Raw genomic sequence first — 17,374 nt, forward strand, 5'->3', positions numbered from 1 at the left:
ATGAAATCAGCTGTCATATGAAATCAGCCGTGTGACATGAAATCAGCTGTCATATTAAATCAGCCGTGTGATATGAAATCAGCTGTGTGATATGAAATCAGCTGTCACATGAATTCAGCTGTGTGATATGAAATCAGCTGTGTGATATGAAATCAGCTGTGTGACATGATATCAGCTGATATGAAATCAGCTGTGTGACATGAAATCAGCTGATATGAAATCAGCTGTCATATGAAATCAGCTGATATGAAACCTTGCTGTGATGCTGACTTGCTAAACCAGGCATTAAATCAAAACAGCAGAATTTCAGGATTTGCTTTGGTTTGTTTTTTGGAGCAGTACGACTATAAAACTACAGGAATCTTAAAAAGCTGCAAATGAAAGGAAGGTTGACGTCGCTTAATGTGCACCACAAAACAACAGTCGCTCTCATCCTCAGCAAATTAATATATTTGTCATCCATCAGTCAGATCTTTTAATCCAGACTCCAGGAATTAAAAGCTTGGATTAAAGCGTGAAGTGATGAAGATTTGCCATTCACATGTTTGCAGCGTTTCCTTCCACTCCAGAGTAAATAGCGCTTGTTTGTTGTCCTTCTGTGCTGAGTGAGGAAGGCTCCCACAGACAATAAGCTGCTCACAGGCTGATGACTAAGGAAGGCAACCCGCCGCGGAGTCGTTATGGCAACACAAGTTTGCCAAATAGACTGTGCTGAAATTGGACAAGTGTGAACGCACAATCAATACCCCCCTCCCCCCGCTCCCATATGACATTTTAGGCATAGGACCTTTGCAGTGAGCTCTGTGCACGGTGGACAGGTTGTCGTGCGGCGAGGTCAGTTTCAGGCAGCCTCAGCACCTTTACGCAGGTCCACCAATCAATAGCAGGACATCCTGAGTCCACTGAGCTCCTCGTGCTGCACACCGTCCACTAGTGAGGATAAAAAAATAAACAGCCATCTGTTTCTACAGCTGTCTGAAATGTATACTTTATTTATTCAGCTCAGAAAAGTTGACCAAGAGGAGCATGGACAGACATGACCTACTGACAGAATACTGCACGGTGAACGTTCTAGAAGGTCTCTGGTCTGGACTAAGACGAGTAGCAACGAGTATGAAGTGAAAACAGAATGCTGACAAACAGTACCAGTTCTTCTTGTTGTTTTCTTCTAATTAATTTCAACTTAATCACAATTATTTACTCAAGCAAAGAGTCGCAGGAGCACCCAGGTGTGCTCACCAGGTGCAGAGGGACAGACGGACAGACGATGAGCTTTGGTGTGGAGCCGACGCGAGCTGGACAGACCCTGCTGCTTCTGGGCACTTATTTCCTAACGAGACAAACTGCTGGCATGGCCGTGGGTCACGTCTGATCAAACTGTTCTCATTTTTCAATAAATACGCAGCAGCCACATCAGGAACAGAAGACGCACAACGCTAACAATACAAACGACATTAAACAATGGAGTACACGGTGAAGAAGGGGGTCCTGCTACAGGCCCAGCGTCACCTGTTGCCATGAGACACGGTTCTATTATTACTGCTCTGAGCAGGTACTGCAGGTGTACCTGTACATACATGTGCAAATCATCATGATTGTCTGATCGACAAATACAATTTGGTAACAGAAATCCATACAAACCCTTTTAATTCCCCCTTTATACTAAAGTACGGCACATGCTAGTGTCCACAGCGACGCATCAGGGAGGTGGTCCGGTAGTCGTCCCTCCTTAAAGCGCCGTTATTCTGTCAGATGTTTGTGTCAAATGGAGATGATGGTACCAGAGATCTCTGAAAACCACCGAATCAAGAGCATGTTTTCATGAACAATGAGGGTTCTGGTGGAGAACACGGTTCCTTCCCACTGCTGAGTGCTCGTGTTTGTAAGGCAAGAGGCCACGTCGTCCACGTTCAGTCGACGATGGCAGAGAGCAGCGCCATGGTAGCCACGCCACAGAAGATGAGCAGGATCTGCAGCAGGGAGTGCCTGGAAGACACAACAAGGGTTACACATTCAGACCCGGGCATTAAAGGAAACCGCCATCTGCTCGCTTTCACACCACAGAGCTCATCGTGCCTTTTCAATTTATTTCTCACCAAGTTCTGTTCGACTGCGGCCGTCGCACATAGCCCCCACAGCTGAACTCCACCCAGCAGAACCGGGTCTCCAGCAGAGGTCTGGCTGCTAGCGATGCCACGGGGCCGTATTTGGGTTTTATTTTTACTGCGAGCACACGCGAGGAAGTGTGGTTCTGATCCTGCTGGTGTACCGCTACTCCTGAACTGATGTGACCATTAGGGCTCAACAATCAGTCGAACACAACCAGGTGCAACATCCGGATCACAGGAGCTTCAGTGTTCTGATAAAAACTAAAAGTGTCACCTCCTACAACCAGAAGCCGGCTGTGTGGCCACAAAACACACTCTCTGGACACAAAGCTTGTTTAGGACGGACCACAGCAAAAATGCTAAAGTGACCCGTTCCCACTAAAGATGTGACTCATGGTGCTACTGCATTATCTGCCAGAACCATCACAGAACAGGTTTAATGAATACCATTCAGTACCAGTCTCCTCCAGAAGCCGAGTAACGGACGGAGTCAGCTGCTACACATGCAGATTCAATGTGAGTTGAGTGAGAATTCATTCTTTGAAAATGGTTTTTCAAAATCTTTTAAATTGGAAATGAACTGAACGTGCAACAGTGCATCTAGAGTGTTCAGAACCGCACCTTAAACTGGACTCCTCCAGCAGGTCGGGCACCACGTTCACCAGGGCGATGTAGAGGAAGCCTCCAGAAGTGAACGGCAATATCCAGCTGCTGACGTTCTCTAGAAACGCCGTGAAAACACTCGTGAGTGACTGTGTGACTGAGAAACGGCCTCCAGGCAGCGATAATCTGTTCAGCTGTGTGTTTGCTGGTCCCATCCTACCTGAGCCTTTTGGTGACTGAGCGCACAGAGCGAAGCAGGCTCCCAGAACCCCGACCAGCGCCGTAGACAGCTGCATGCGAGCAGCACTCCATCGATCGAACCCGGCCCGCAGCAGAATGGCAAAGTCTCCCACCTGCAGACGGAGGAACGGCTCAACATGCAGCGTACGTTCAGACAGCAGAGATTCCTGCAAACATCAACCTGATACCATATCATACGATTTAGGAAGAGCTCTGTCGTCTCACCTCATGGGGGATTTCGTGGAGCAGGATGGCGAAGGTGGTGAGAAAGCCAACCTGCAAGAAACGTCTCGTTAGTGCCGCTTTGTCTGAAGGAGAGTCCCACGTAAAGCAGTGGAGACGTCCACACGTCCCATCAGGTGTAGGACCAGAGGGGTTAGCACAGGTCTGACAGAGGCCAGGTCAAGTCAATGAGCCAGCCCAGGCAGCTGTATGAACCGTCTAATGAACTAACTGAAGCTCTTTTTAACCCTACAAAAAGGGAATAATGGTCACGAGTGATCATGTGGACGAATGAGTTTTGCTCCCAAAATATTTGAACCTTTTTGGTAAAACAAGCTTTCAGGAGTTCAACGTGTCTGAGACGACAACCACAGAGTCCAGTCCAGTGAATGAGTCTCTAACATCTCCTGACATCAGGTTAAACTTAAAACCAAGCAGCCTAACGTGATGATGAACAGATGAGTGTTTATCTGAGCAGCAGGGACACAAAGCAGCTAAAACAAGACTTTAGTCATCAAATAAACAAGATAAAGAGAATTTACCTGAACAAGGTAAAGTGACTGAGACTGTGGCTGCCGTGTCTTTTTTTAAATGTATTATTTTTTCATTTTGCTCGTATTTACAGTTGTCCTTTATTTCTAATTCAGTCTGATTGATTGTTGTTCTGCTGCTCCTGGTCCTTCCTGTAATGAGTCGGGGCATTCTGGGTTTTGCATCCTCTCTTGTTTTTAACTCCATTTCACTCCTCTCTGTCTCTCTGGTGCCTCTGGTTCTGTCGGGCTCACCCTAACCCTTCTCCTGGCTTCCTGCTGCAGTGCTGTCTTACTCTCCTCTCTCTGGGCTCGTCCATCACAGCACTGTGTAAACTTTAAACGGACCTATAAGCAGAGTTATTATTATAATAAAGCACATCAAGCCAGGTTCCTACCAGCAGCGACCATCTGCCTTTAGTTTGGTCTGAGGGGATATTCACACATTCATATGATTCTGATTTCATAACAACGTTCTGTATCGGGTCTGTTCATCGGTCCTTCAGAACCAACACCGTGAACTCATTCATGTTTAATCGGTACAGAACTTCTTCCTACCACATTTCGAGGTGGCAAAAACGACACAGTGATAAATGCACAATGAGTAAACAGAAAACACTGGTGAGATGTCTTGTATGTGCATGTTTGAGACATCTAGCTAACTTCCTCTCTGGCACACTGGTCCATAGTTCACGCTGCTAGCCTTATGTCTCTCCAGCTGGACTCTCTTCCCACAGCTACACATATACAGTAACCCAGTGAAGCGGGACAAATCCGAGCTACTGCAGGCTGAAGTGAACATTTTCAGCAAGCACAAAAAAAACAGGGAAAAGGTTGAAACTCAAAGAGAACGTTGCATCCTGTGATGAGTTCCCACTGAGCGGTCTTTCTAAGACAGTGGGAACGCTGATACAACAGGTCTGCAGCTCTGCCAGTGAGCCTGTACACGCTGCCAAACGCTGTACTCACAGGGGAGGTGTTATATGTCTAAATTCCCCATATTTCAGTCCTTTGCTTTCATTAAGCATCGCAGCACTTTGCTTTGATCGCCGTGCAGCTCTCCTACAGTACTTAATATTCAACCTTTCAAAGTGCAAACAACCAGATTTGCATTCACACATAGTCACGCTCGCTGGACATTGTGTTTGTTATTCAGGCTGACGTCTTCTTGTTCGCCACTCTCTCCCTCTCATGCCAGGACTGGAGATGTTACTCACTGACCACTGGTGTCCGGTGCAGCTCGAGGTATCTCACTACGTCACCACATCAGAGCGCATGTTCAGCTCGCCTGGCGGTCAATAACAAACTCAGCTCTGTGGTTTGTGTTCCACATATCTCAATGTGCAGCGTGTTGACATAAGAGACATTCCAGCATCAGCTGAAGGACTATCTTCAGCAGCAGTGAATGTGGGTTTGAGCCAGTCTGGTCTGCAGCCACAGCCAGCACCTGCAATTACAGTTTATGGAAACCAGAAGGCCTCGTATAAACGTGTGAGCGTCGCCACGTTTCTCACACAAGTCGCTGACCTGCTGCCGGGGTGGCTGTGGCTCCGGCAGACAACAGGGTGGACACTCATCACAGGGTTGTCAGCTCAGTCCCTCCTGGCCGCCTGCCGAAGTGTCCTTGGGCAACACGCTTAGCACCAAGCTGCCTCTCCTCCGGCTCATGGCGGCTTTGTCGTGGCGTTGTGTGAGTGACTGTGTGCATGTGCATGAGCGGCGCAATGGAAACTGCTTTGTAGCCTCATAAAGGGCATCGAGGCCACTGGGTGACCGATTAGAAGGTTGAGGGTTCAAGCTGCCTCCGCTGTGCCCTTCAGCAAGGCCCTAACCCTGTGTCTGCTATGGCTGCCACTGGGACTCCAGCTGCTGAACAGGTTGGGATACTTCCTGTTTAGAAGTGAACATCCAGATCCAAGGTGCAGGACGCTGTCTCTGTTTCACTTCACTGGTTTGTCCTTAAAGCAGGTACGAGACATGAAACTGACTGACTGCATAACTAGATGTGCTGCAGTCCACCACTGTCCACATCTGACGGTCACATTTATCGACTGGCACTGAGCAGGTTTGTATTTTAAGCTGTTCCACTCTTTCAAACCTCTCTCGACTGTACTGGTCCCCAAAAGAAAAGTGAAGACGAGTATCTGAGCTGGACAAGGCGATCAGGAACCCACCACCTACTGCTCATGACATGTAGCACAGATTAAACTCTCACATTCATGTTTGTGTGTAGACCACATGTGGATGAGAAAGACGCTCCAACATTACAGCTGTTGGTCTTGTTAGCGTGGAGGCTATCACAGTTCCTCACCTTCTTGCTGACCAAGAAGCTCCCAGCTACTGCCAGTCCATGAGTGAAGTTGTCGATGCAGTTAGCCAGCAGGTTCAGGTACCCGCTGGTCTGTGACACACAAAGAATAACGTTACTCACATCAGCCCAGGTCAGAGTCAGAACCGAGGAAACAACAAGAACATCATCAGTCAGAGAACGTCTTTGAAATGATGCTGAGCTCACTGAGCTGCACCTCAACGTCCACGTACAGGTCGTCATCTGAATTAAGTCTTATCATGTTAATTATGTTCAGTTCTGAAGTCAGAACCCGTTAAAATCAGGGCTAGGGTTAACTTCATGACGTATGGTTGATTCAGCTCATCTCCAAACTGTGTGTTCGTTGACTCTGTACCGAGTCAGACCCTCGTCCTGTCCTCTCTGCACTGAATCCAGCTCATGTTGTCATTTCCAAACTCCAGCTCTGTGTCTCTGTGTCACCTAGCAATAGCATTAGCTCAGCTACTCGTTCAGCATCTTCCAGATTCACGGTCTTGGTCACTGCGTCCTGCTTCCTGTTTCCTGCTTCCTGTCTGGGTTTAACTTGAGAACAGACACTAAATGGTTGATAACATGAATGCATTCATCACTCGTCCATAAACGGACATCTAGATAACGATTCAGATGGAACTCACTCATTTCTTCTGATACCAAAATGAAAGACTTCAAATGAAAAGTGAAGCAGCATCACGTCCACGTGCTGCATCATCAAATCAAATCAAACTTGATTTATACAGCACTTTTCATACGGTACAGCAGCACAAAGCGCTTCACAGCATTTAAAAACATTACAACATTTAAGAGTCTTATCATCAGCAGAGTTAACGTTTTGACTGCTAATCGTACTATAAATGCTGCTCGTCTTTCTGCTGCTGCTTCTTGTCACAAGCTTGGTTGAATAAACCAGTGTGTGACTCCACAGATGCTACGAGTCACTGCAGAAGGCTTCAGAGAAGCCGTGTTGGTGGCTGAGTGCAGTGAGCAGGTCACTGATGCTGTCGGTGTGCTGCCACCTCGTTATCCCAACACATGCTCATAAATACATGCTACAGTTTGCACACGTCTATTTCAGTCCCAAATGCAAGAGAAATGCTTCTGCTGTGGAGCCCTGAAGTAAGTTGCTGTTCATGACTCAGTTTGGAGGTCTGAAGCATGTCTTACATAAGCAGCCCATGTCAGCTGTTTACCCCCAGTGGTGCCCCCCTCGTCATCACTTCTGTCTTTGTGTGAGCTGCCATGTCTTTTGGTTGTCAGCATTACCTTGATTTTCTCTGATCTTTCCTGCAGACTCTGTTGCTTGGAGGATTTCCATGACTCAGCGTGGTGCCCGTTTCTGAGCGGCACCACTGGCTTCCCACCGAAAACTGAATTAGCCTGCGTCTGAGGAGGAAAACAGGAAGAAGAACGAGGCAAACATGAACATGCTGTCCCCACCTGCTTTATATGTACATGTTCTTTTTTTGAATGAGTGAATCATCTCTATGCTCCTCTTACTCACAGGAGCATCTTCCTCATGCCACCATACTGCTGGCCCTGGCCACTCACACCAGTCCAGCTAAAGGCAGTAAGTTAATGGTAATGCCTGAACCCCACAGTGCAGTAAATGGGCATTTGACTGCTGCTCCCGCTGTGTGTCAGAGGGTTCAGAGCAGCTGCTGAAACCTTCTCATTATTTTGCTGCCTTCCTACATGTGCAGTAATCAGCAGCCGTTTGTACTTGTGCTCTGCTTTCAGACGTAACAGACGACCCTTAAACCTCAGCGCTGTTCAACATGTTTACTGTTTACGCCGCAGAAGAGAGCCGCTCATCTCACGCTGCAGCCTCTGTTTTCCGAGAACAGTCAACTTCTCTGTTCCGTCCTTCAGAAACCACTTATGCTGCCATTTGCACTGATGGTCAAATTAAGCGTGAGGGAAATAGCCTCCTGTCTCTGGAAACGTTTGCTCCACGTCTATGATTAGAGCATGAGGAAGTAATAAAGCGTGATGAATTTTCAGGGCTATCAATCTCCTCCAACTGATTGGAGACAAATTGTCATTGCACAACACAGTGTGAGCTTGTTTCATTACCAATTCAAAACGGGCTGAAGTGAGAACGTAATAGAATATCATCTTCACATTTCACATTAAGCGCTGCAGCTCTCCACGCATGACACATCCATTGGAAAAAACACTGACCCACTTCCATTGAAGCTGGTTACAGTTCCTGCATCTTTCCATCCTGACAGTATTTTCAGAGAACACACTTGAGCCTCCCTCTCTGTCTCTCACATGCAGCGTCACACTCTGTCTATTGTGCCTCCGTCTATAAGCCCCGGGTTCTCCTGTGGACACTGAAATGGCTAAAGCAGCTGCTTCACCCCAGCACTATAAATAGACTCTGGTGGAGGAGCTGAGCCGTGGATTCCAATCTTCTCCCTCAATGGCATTAGAGAGACAGGAGGGAGGATGAGGCCGCCTTTACAAACACCCTGCAACCAGCCGCTCACTGTCTACACAGAAGAAATGCGCCTTTCTGAAATGGGCCAATTGCGGCTTGCGGCGTGAGTGACTGATTGAAATCATTCGTCACAGAAGGAACGGGGTGTGTCGACGGATTCACAGCCGACTCCTGGTTCAGCTGCAACCACTCAACAGCAATCCAGATATATGAGACAATCTAAACTAATATTAAACCCATAGGCTAACATTTAATGTTGATTTGCATAGTGTCGCTGTAACCGTCAGAAAACCGCCGGAGTGAAGCCGAGGAGCTCACACACAAACACAATGTCACCGTTTTGGAAAAGATGACAGCTAAACGATGCCTTCACTGAACAGAGTGGTGTGTGTGTGTGTGTGTGTGTGTGTGTGTGTGTGTGTGTGTGTGTGTGTGTGTGTGTGTGTGTGTGTGTGCGTGTGTGTGTGTGAGGATGAGGAGCAGAACTGATGCTAACTCAGACAGCCACTGCGAGAAAATCAAACAGAAAGTCGGCATGTATTAGTCCCTCACTTTGAAGCAACCATCAGGCTGAAAACTCTGCTGCTGATCACTGACGACAGTCCACAGAACAACGTCGTGCGGGCCAGTGGGACGTTCATGGACAGTTTGAAGGAGCTGCTGTGAATTCAGCAGCGCTCCATGACTAAGGAAGCATACGGTTGTGAAACAGCCAAACAAAAAACAACTGTTGGCCAAAACACGAGGACCACTCATCTAAACACCTTTAGACCCGGCGAGTGTGAGATAAACGAGAACAGACACGGCGACTCCTTCCTCTACAGATAACAAGCTTCTACTCTGATGCCATTTAGAACAATGGTCTCATTCTGGCACTGGGTGCCTTTGTTTTATGTGATCCATGTTAATAATTTTACTAAACTCCTGCTGTCCTCTTTGGGTGACATACATGCTCATCAATCAGAACTGGCCCACAGTGCATGTAAACACACTCACCAGCACTAAAGCCAAGAAGACGTTATGCTCATGGTGCAGAACATGGCCTCCACTGAGTCCGAAGCTCTACCAGACCATTGAGTCTTGGAGAAAAGGAGCAACAAGGTGCAACAAAAGAAGGTGTTGTGAAGGTGTCGTAACCCAGTCCAGCAAAAAACCCGTGGTCTCGTTTTACTATGAACCAATGAAGGCCAAAGCGTACTGACCAACTAAAGCCAGACACAGACAGCCCTAAACCCCTGACATGCCTACTTCAGCTCACGGTGTGTAGAACATGGGAGATGCTGAGATGGACACCGTGAGCCATCCTGAGCAGCTACGGTACTCACCCCCTGTGGTAGGGCTCCAATACATGTTTTAAATACATGACACAGTGAAGACTGAACCGACGCTGGACTAAAGGTTTGAGTCAAACCAAAAAGCAACGTGTCAGAAACCGTGCAGTTAGATGTTCTCCTCACATCGCTCAGCCCGACAGCAAACACTGAGCCTCACGCGGGTCAAGCTGTGTGCTGATCAGCTTCATATGTATTTGCAGTAAAAAGGAATCATTTAAATTTCTGGAGAAAACACTCCTTCTGGTTTCATACTTGGATAAGAAGACTGATGCTACTCTCGTCCACGTATGGTAAATACGTACAGAGCCAGCACCGCTCAGCTTGGCATAAACACTGGAAATAGGGGAAGCCACTACTCTGGCTCTGTCCAACTGGAAAAAATCAGCAGCCGCTACGTCCAAGGCTCACTAATTAAAATATTAACATCTTGCCTGTTTCAACCATACAGAAACCAAAGCACAGCACCGGTGCACTGGGCTTCTACTGGAGCTGCGTGACAGACTATATCTTGATGACTAAACATGGGAGTAATATAAATCTATTTGTACAAGAAAGTCAATCAACATATTTACCAAAATGTGCACCTATGGCTGTAGGTTCCTGGTCGTACAGAAGTAATCTGATGCTCCACTCATCCAACGCCACTGACAGAAATATGCAGACCAAGCACAGAGGCAGCCTGCACGACGCATACCGACGAGAAAAAAAATGTGTGAAGGCTTGTACTGACGTGTGTGTGTGTGTGTGTGTGTGTATGTGTGTGTGTGTGTGTGTGTGTGTGTGTGTGTGTGTGTGCAGTGAGACGCCCATGAGCAGCAGTGAGCAGAAAAAAACCCGATTTCACCAGAAACACGTACAGCCGAGTTAAAGTTTAGGTCTGACTCTGAAGCGGGATCCTCAGCGCCGTCCTGGTCTGGAAACATCTTCTCCAGGAGCAGAAAGGCCAGCAGACCGATGATTACCCACAAGCCCTGGGTGGTGTAGTGGTTTTGTTTACCAGCTGAAGGGGGAGCAGACAGATTGCATAAAGACAAACACAGAAAGCGTCAGGTGGGCTATAGCATAATCACATTACTATGGGAGACAGACATTAGCATCTCTGCTAACTAAAGCCAAGCAAAACATCATGTCCTTTCTTTTCACCTGGTGTGTGTGATGCTACAGGATCATAGTGATCTTAGCAGTAATGTAGTACACAGCTAACTGAGCAAATAAACTGCTGCATGAAACCGAAAATCCTCAGTGTGTAGAGTCTGTGAGAGAGCAGACTGCTGGACTGTAATAGTAAAACACCCTCTGTTCTGTTGTGTATGAGAGACATGAGTGGGTCAAACAGCTTTCAGTACAGAGGTAGGGATGGCATTGGTGGATAGCAGACCCACCTGAAGAGCCAGAGAGCGCCCACGCCTCAGGAAGGAGGTGAAGGAACACATCACCGAGGAGACCACCAATAGCAAAGCTCAGGAGCTGCTTCAGCTTCTGGCACCCAGCTGACAGGACACAAACAAGGTACCAATTACTGTAAAGTATGATTAGTCATGGGATCTTTCATGTTGGTCTGAGATCAGAGCCACAAATAACTGATGAAACATGTACAGCTCTAAAGCCTAACCTCCACAAATGAGCTGATCATGTCAACATGAACACGTCCCGGGCTCGCCCTACTGGTGTCCACTGGGATTACTCATGCTCACGTTTTATTGTGGAGGAGGTCCCCTAGTAATGACTAACCTCTGGTCAAGACTGCACTTGACAACCCACAGCCTGAAATACATGTGGACTGCCACGTCCCTCAGGGTGGAGCCCCTGAACAGGCCTCCAGTCTCCGGCTGACCTACGGTAACGGAGGCCTGACTACTAAAGCCTGATAGTGGCAACAGGATTCAGACACAGCGCATTTTAACTGTTGTCCAAATGCTGCAGCACATGCATGAGGGTGGCAGGTGGAGCAGTGGGTGGAGCAGTGGGTGGCGCTGCCGCCTCACGGCTAGAAGACCCCCGTTGACCCCACTGGCCTTTCTGTGGAGTCTTCATGTTCCCTCTGTGGGTTCTCCGGATGGATAGATGGATGGATGGATGGATGGATGGATGGATGGATGGATGGATGGATGGATGGATAGATAGATAGATGTCTATAAAAGCCTTTTTTCCTTATAGCATATCTTTAGTTTTAATTGTATTTGGCGTGGAAGTGGGTGACCTTTTCTGTGNATGGATGGATGGATGGATGGATGGATGGATGGATGGATGGATGGATGGATGGATGGATGGATGGATGGATGGATGGATGGATGGATGGATGGAAGAACATGGACTGGTTAAAGCTTGTGCTGGGTATCATCAGTGTGTTACCGTCTCTCCAGACTGAAGCACAGCAGCCATCAGTGGACTGTCAGAATGTGTTACACACACATTCATGGGCCCTATAGAAGAAATCCCAGCGAGTTCGGTGGCTCTCTGACTTTCAATCCACTGTTGTGATCAGGTCAGAGTTATAACTTGTTCAATACTACGAGTTTATACCAATTTATTTTGCAAAACTGATTAAACCTTTCTGCCTCCGTTGTACCTTAGTTTGGTTCTAATTAGCATGTTAGCAAGCTAACGGCTTCATCTAACCTGCCTTTAGCTACGTCTTATTATATGGATGGATGGATAGATGGATAGATAGATAGATGGATGGATGGATAGTTGGATAGATAGATAGATAGATAGATAGATAGATAGATGGATAGATGGACAGATGGACAGATGGACAGATGGACAGATGGACAGATAGATAGATAGATAGATAGATAGATAGATAGATAGATAGATAGATAGATAGATAGATGTCTATAAAAGCCTTTTTTCCTTATAGCATATCTTTAGTTTTAATTGTATTTGGCGTGGAAGTGGGTGACCTTTTCTGTGACACTCTGACATTCTTCCTACAGCTCCTGCTACTGATTCTGTCATTTTAATTAAAAGGTTTTGCAGCAGCCTTCTTTCAAAGCACTTGCTCTTCTTATATTTTAAGGTATGTCTATGCTTCATGTAGAAAAACTCCCAGTAATGTTTATCAGGTCACCACTGAAGAGCAGCTCCATCTTAAAGCTTGAGGAAGGTGCAGCCGGCTGCAGGACCGGCTGACACAGATCCGGCAGAAACACTTGTTGTTCTCACTGGGTTTTGTTTCCTCCTGCTGAAAGCTGAGATCCAACACAGAGCCACTGAAGAGACGGAGTTTGTAGGTATAACGTTGTGAGACACAGGAGGAAGCGTGATGCCAGGACAGAAGGATGGCCTGTTTGTAGTTCTGGTGACACATACAGTATGAACCCAGAACATGATCCGTTCTGCCGGGGCAATGAGGCAGAGATATCTTCTTGTTTTACTGCAGACATTTGCACTGTGAGCTGCTGTGCGTTCAACACTGTCAGTTTACGGCTGCTGAGCGTCTACGTGATGCCATCTGTGTTCATGTTGGTGTGTATATACTAAAGACACTTAACCTACTTCTAATGTTGATTAAAAAAAACTGTTCTGTTACTACTATGACCAGCGCTTCATAAAACACAAACACAGAGCAGATGATTGATTCCTGCTCCACACTGTTTCCACTCACAGACACAGATATCGTGATTAGTGGTGCAGCAGAATGCATACGACAGAAATGTCCATGTTGCTTTATTGCCATAAGATAAATACTGTGATGGTACCAGATATTTATGTTTAGGGAACACTGTGAGCTCATACCTTCTGTTTTGAGGGCTGCACCAGCTTCAATGGGAATGACAAGCAGGGGGAAGACCCCACTGAGGCCCACAGCAACAGAGCCCACCAGGGACAGGAGCCACACATGAGCATGTTCACTGGCTAGGAGGTCTGCTAACGCCTGGAGGCCCGGGAGGTCATCTGTCAGCCCGGGGCCTGGTCCCGCAGCCGCGGCTGTCGCATGAGCCATCGCCGTTTGTGTCATCTTGTGGCTGCTTGATCCCCCTCTGGAGGTCAACATCAGCAGGGTAACGGGGATAAACAGAGCAGCTACAGCCCAGCTGGGCCTCCGACAGCGTCCACCGTTCATCCGTCCCACGGTCCAAAGAGCACTTGCAGCCAGTAATGCTGTAAGAGAAGCACACCTTGAGACAGACGGCCTCTCCTGCAACTTTCAAACTGTCTCAAACAGACGTTATATAAAACTGCTAATCTGAAGCCCACAGCAATGTCTGCAGATTTACTGCGTTTTCTATTATTAAATACAAGACAAAACATTCGAGACGCATTTTTGCATGAAAAACGAGTTGAACAGGAAGCAGACAGTCGACAGCGTTCATCATGACATAAAACAACAGAACCACAGCGTACAGGAGGTGCTGTAACCCGACCGACAATGGATCTGAGAGGTTAAACACTGGCTGGTACAGACAGGTGTGAAATGAAAGGAAAAACCTGCATAAGGACGACAGAACACAATGAAGGCACATCCTTTCATGCAGGTGCACGTTATTCTCTTCTCTTCTATTCACTGCACGATGCAATAAAACATTGGATCATACTCTGTGGGAAACAGTGAGCGGCTCCAGTTCTGATGGTCCATAAGGAACGCAGCAGGAAAAGCTCCCAGTGCCGCTGAAGGACGGTTCATGTTGAGGCACGGCTGGCAGGAGCTTCGGTCAGCAGGACGACTGGACAGCGTGTCAACAGGAAGTACAGGGACGTCTTCATTCAGAGTTATAGGAGCCAGTGGGGTCACACACTGTGGTCAGCGGTGCACATTTAAAGATCATAACGCTCATGAGTTAGAGCGATCTATGAACAACAAGAGAGGAGAATCTGAGAAAGTCAGTGCAGGAGGAGCTCAGGCTGTCAGCAGGAGGCGTCTGTTGATGACATGGTGAGGGATGTTATAGCAGGCAGCACATGAAGTCCTCGTTAGGAAGATGAACATACGTTTAGTGGAGCAGAAACCACAGGCAGTGGTCTGCACAGACGTAGGAGAACGCTGTATGGTCAGATGAGTCATCCTTCACCACAGTAGACCTACAATGAGAGGACGTGATGCTCTGGGGGGCTTCTGCTGGCACAGACTGGGTCCACGTGTCCCCGTCAGTGGACGGGTCACTGCAAGTCAGTACCAAACGGTTCTGAGTGACCCCCTTGATTAAACATTTCTACCTTGATTGGACTGGTCTCCTTCAGGATGACAATGGCTCCATCCACAGGGGAGAATCATGTCCTACGACTTCTCCTTCAGCACCATCCAGCCAGAACTCAGTGGCAAACTGGACCACGTGGGAGTGAGCCACCAGCTGGCATCATGGCTCCTGGACTTCCTGACCAACGGGCCACAGTGTGAGGACCAAAGGCTGAGTGTCTTCAGCAGGGGGGCGCCTCAGGGAACTGTTCTGGCTCCTCTCCTGTTCACCATTTGTCCACCGACTTCACTGAGACCGACTCTGCCATCGTTAGTCTCATCCACTACGGAGACCAGAAGGAGTATCGAGGCCTAAACCAGAACTTTGTGGCCTGGTGAGAGCTGGTGGCTGACTTTCACCGACACAAAGTCCCGTCCCCCCATTTATCACGGGACAGGTTGACAACAAGGATCAGTTCTAACGGAAAACATCCTCAAATAACACATTTACACACAAAAACTAACACAACTAAAGGACTGGTCCTGACCCACATGCAATCAAGTAAGCAGGTAAAAGGTGCCCTGAGCCTGACTGGAGCTCAGGTACAGGCTCAGGGTGGACGGACTGGACCTGGTATCCCAGACAAAAGCCCTGCATCGGCCCCAGGAGAACCCTGAGCCACGGTCATGGAGGTGGTGACTAATAAAGTCCGTCTAAGTCAGGATCCTGGGTGTGTTCAGACCACGAAGCCAACAGGTCCTGTGCAGAAACCAGGTGAGAGTGATGGAAGGCCGCGATGAAGGTCTGATCCAGCTAGGGGGCGCACTAGAGTCTGTATGTTCATGACAGTCAAAGCTGGACATTATTTCCCCTCTCATCCATCATCTGTGTTGGATGAGAGGAAGCAGCTCCTCAGTGGTACTGATGAAGTGTCTATTGCCAGCACATACATCTGTATCTATAGATGGATATTCCAGCGCGTGCAGTGTCCTGTAGACCAACACATCTGTCACGCGCTGTCGGCCAACCTCTCAGAACCGAGCCATGCATCAGTCTGCTTTAGATCACAGTAGCGAACAAACCTTTGCACACACTGGACTCAGCAGGACGGGTAGAACAGCCCCAGAACTTCTCAGTCACTCCTTTAATCTCCCAGCAGACCTGTTGGCACTCATGCTGGTAAAAGTTGAGCCGTGGCAGGACCACAGAGCTCCAGAACCAGAACACGGACCGCGGTCCACGCCTCAGACTGGAAAGTTTCACACTGAACAGATTCCAGGTGTTTATGAGCAGGTCCACGTCCACAGCTGGTGTAAAACTAACGGAACCACCCTACAGAGGAAAACTCAAACTGACGGCTACCAGTTAGCAGCTAGCGTTAGCCCGCGGAGCCGCTACGGCGCTAGCTCACAGCCCGCTAACGGCTACCCGCTGCTAGCATCACTTCGCCAAACTTACTGCCGTCGACCCCGGACAAGGACCCAGAGGACCCAGAGGACCCAGAGGAACCGCAGGGGGCAGATAAACGCTCAACAACAGCCTGGACGTGGCGTCCTTATCTCCACCTACCTTGTGATTTCGGCAGTCTGTGCACCAGTGTGTCCCTGCCATCCAGGCCGGCTTGATGGAGGCAGGCTTCCGCTGAGCTGCTCCGCGCTCCAGCTGCTGCGGACAGGATCCGGTCGCTGCAGCGCCCCAGTAGCTGGTCCCGGCCACCGCGGCTTCCCCCGAACAGCCACGTATCAGGATCCAGGAGGAGAAACACAGACAGCAGAGGAGGCACAGCAGTGGTCCCGCCCCGCCAGAGACCAGGAAGTAACTTCACTGCCCCCCCAACCCAGGACCCCGAACCTGACCCACATCCACACTAAACCCAGGAGGTTCTGATCAGCTGTGTCTGTGTTTCACTGTGGAGATTATAAATTACACAAGAGCTTCAGGAAAAGCGAGTGGCCGTTATTGTCTGTTTCCCTTTTCTTTTTTGTTTAATCTCTAAGACTAGTGCAGACACACACACACACACACACACACACACACACACACACACACACACACACACACANACACACACATATATATATATATATGGTGTCGGTATATATCACGTTTTAAACACCCGAAGCTGAAAACATGCTGCAGGTTATCAGACAGGCAACAACAAAACACATGTGCACAATCCATGAAATGCAAGATGAAGACACCTGAAACCAGTGAAGTAAAACTAAACAAAATAAATATATAATAGTAAAAAAAAAAACAGAAAAAAACAAGAAAGAAAAAATCAAAACAGGGAAACCAAAAAAATAAAAATCCTAATAAAACAAAATAAACTGGGACCCTGATGCTCATCAACGTCCCAGTGTGAACCCAGGAGATGTTTAAAAGATCAAATAAAAGTCACATCAGGTTTATAGTCTGTGTTTGTGCAGGTTGTCAGTCGGGGTAATCCCC

At 47.9% G+C, this 17,374-nt stretch overlaps 1 protein-coding gene across 1 annotated transcript; it reads right to left on the reverse strand.

The window, feature by feature from the left end:
• Positions 1-962: 962 nt before the first annotated feature.
• slc39a13 (solute carrier family 39 member 13) lies at positions 963-16,690 on the reverse strand. Its single transcript, XM_008291457.1, has 10 exons — positions 16,493-16,690; positions 13,545-13,910; positions 11,189-11,296; positions 10,664-10,806; positions 7,293-7,412; positions 6,015-6,104; positions 3,177-3,227; positions 2,932-3,064; positions 2,730-2,829; positions 963-1,986 (listed from the first exon to the last, which is right to left on the reverse strand). The coding sequence occupies exons 2-10, from the start codon at positions 13,870-13,872 to the stop codon at positions 1,911-1,913; spliced, it is 1,149 nt and encodes a 382-aa protein (XP_008289679.1). The 5' UTR covers positions 13,873-13,910; positions 16,493-16,690; the 3' UTR covers positions 963-1,910.
• Between the last annotated feature and the right edge of the window lie 684 nt (positions 16,691-17,374).

The sequence above is a fragment of the Stegastes partitus genome, unplaced genomic scaffold (assembly GCF_000690725.1).
Source record: "Stegastes partitus isolate 25-593 unplaced genomic scaffold, Stegastes_partitus-1.0.2 Scaffold744, whole genome shotgun sequence".
NCBI classification, from domain to species: Eukaryota; Metazoa; Chordata; class Actinopteri; family Pomacentridae; genus Stegastes; species Stegastes partitus.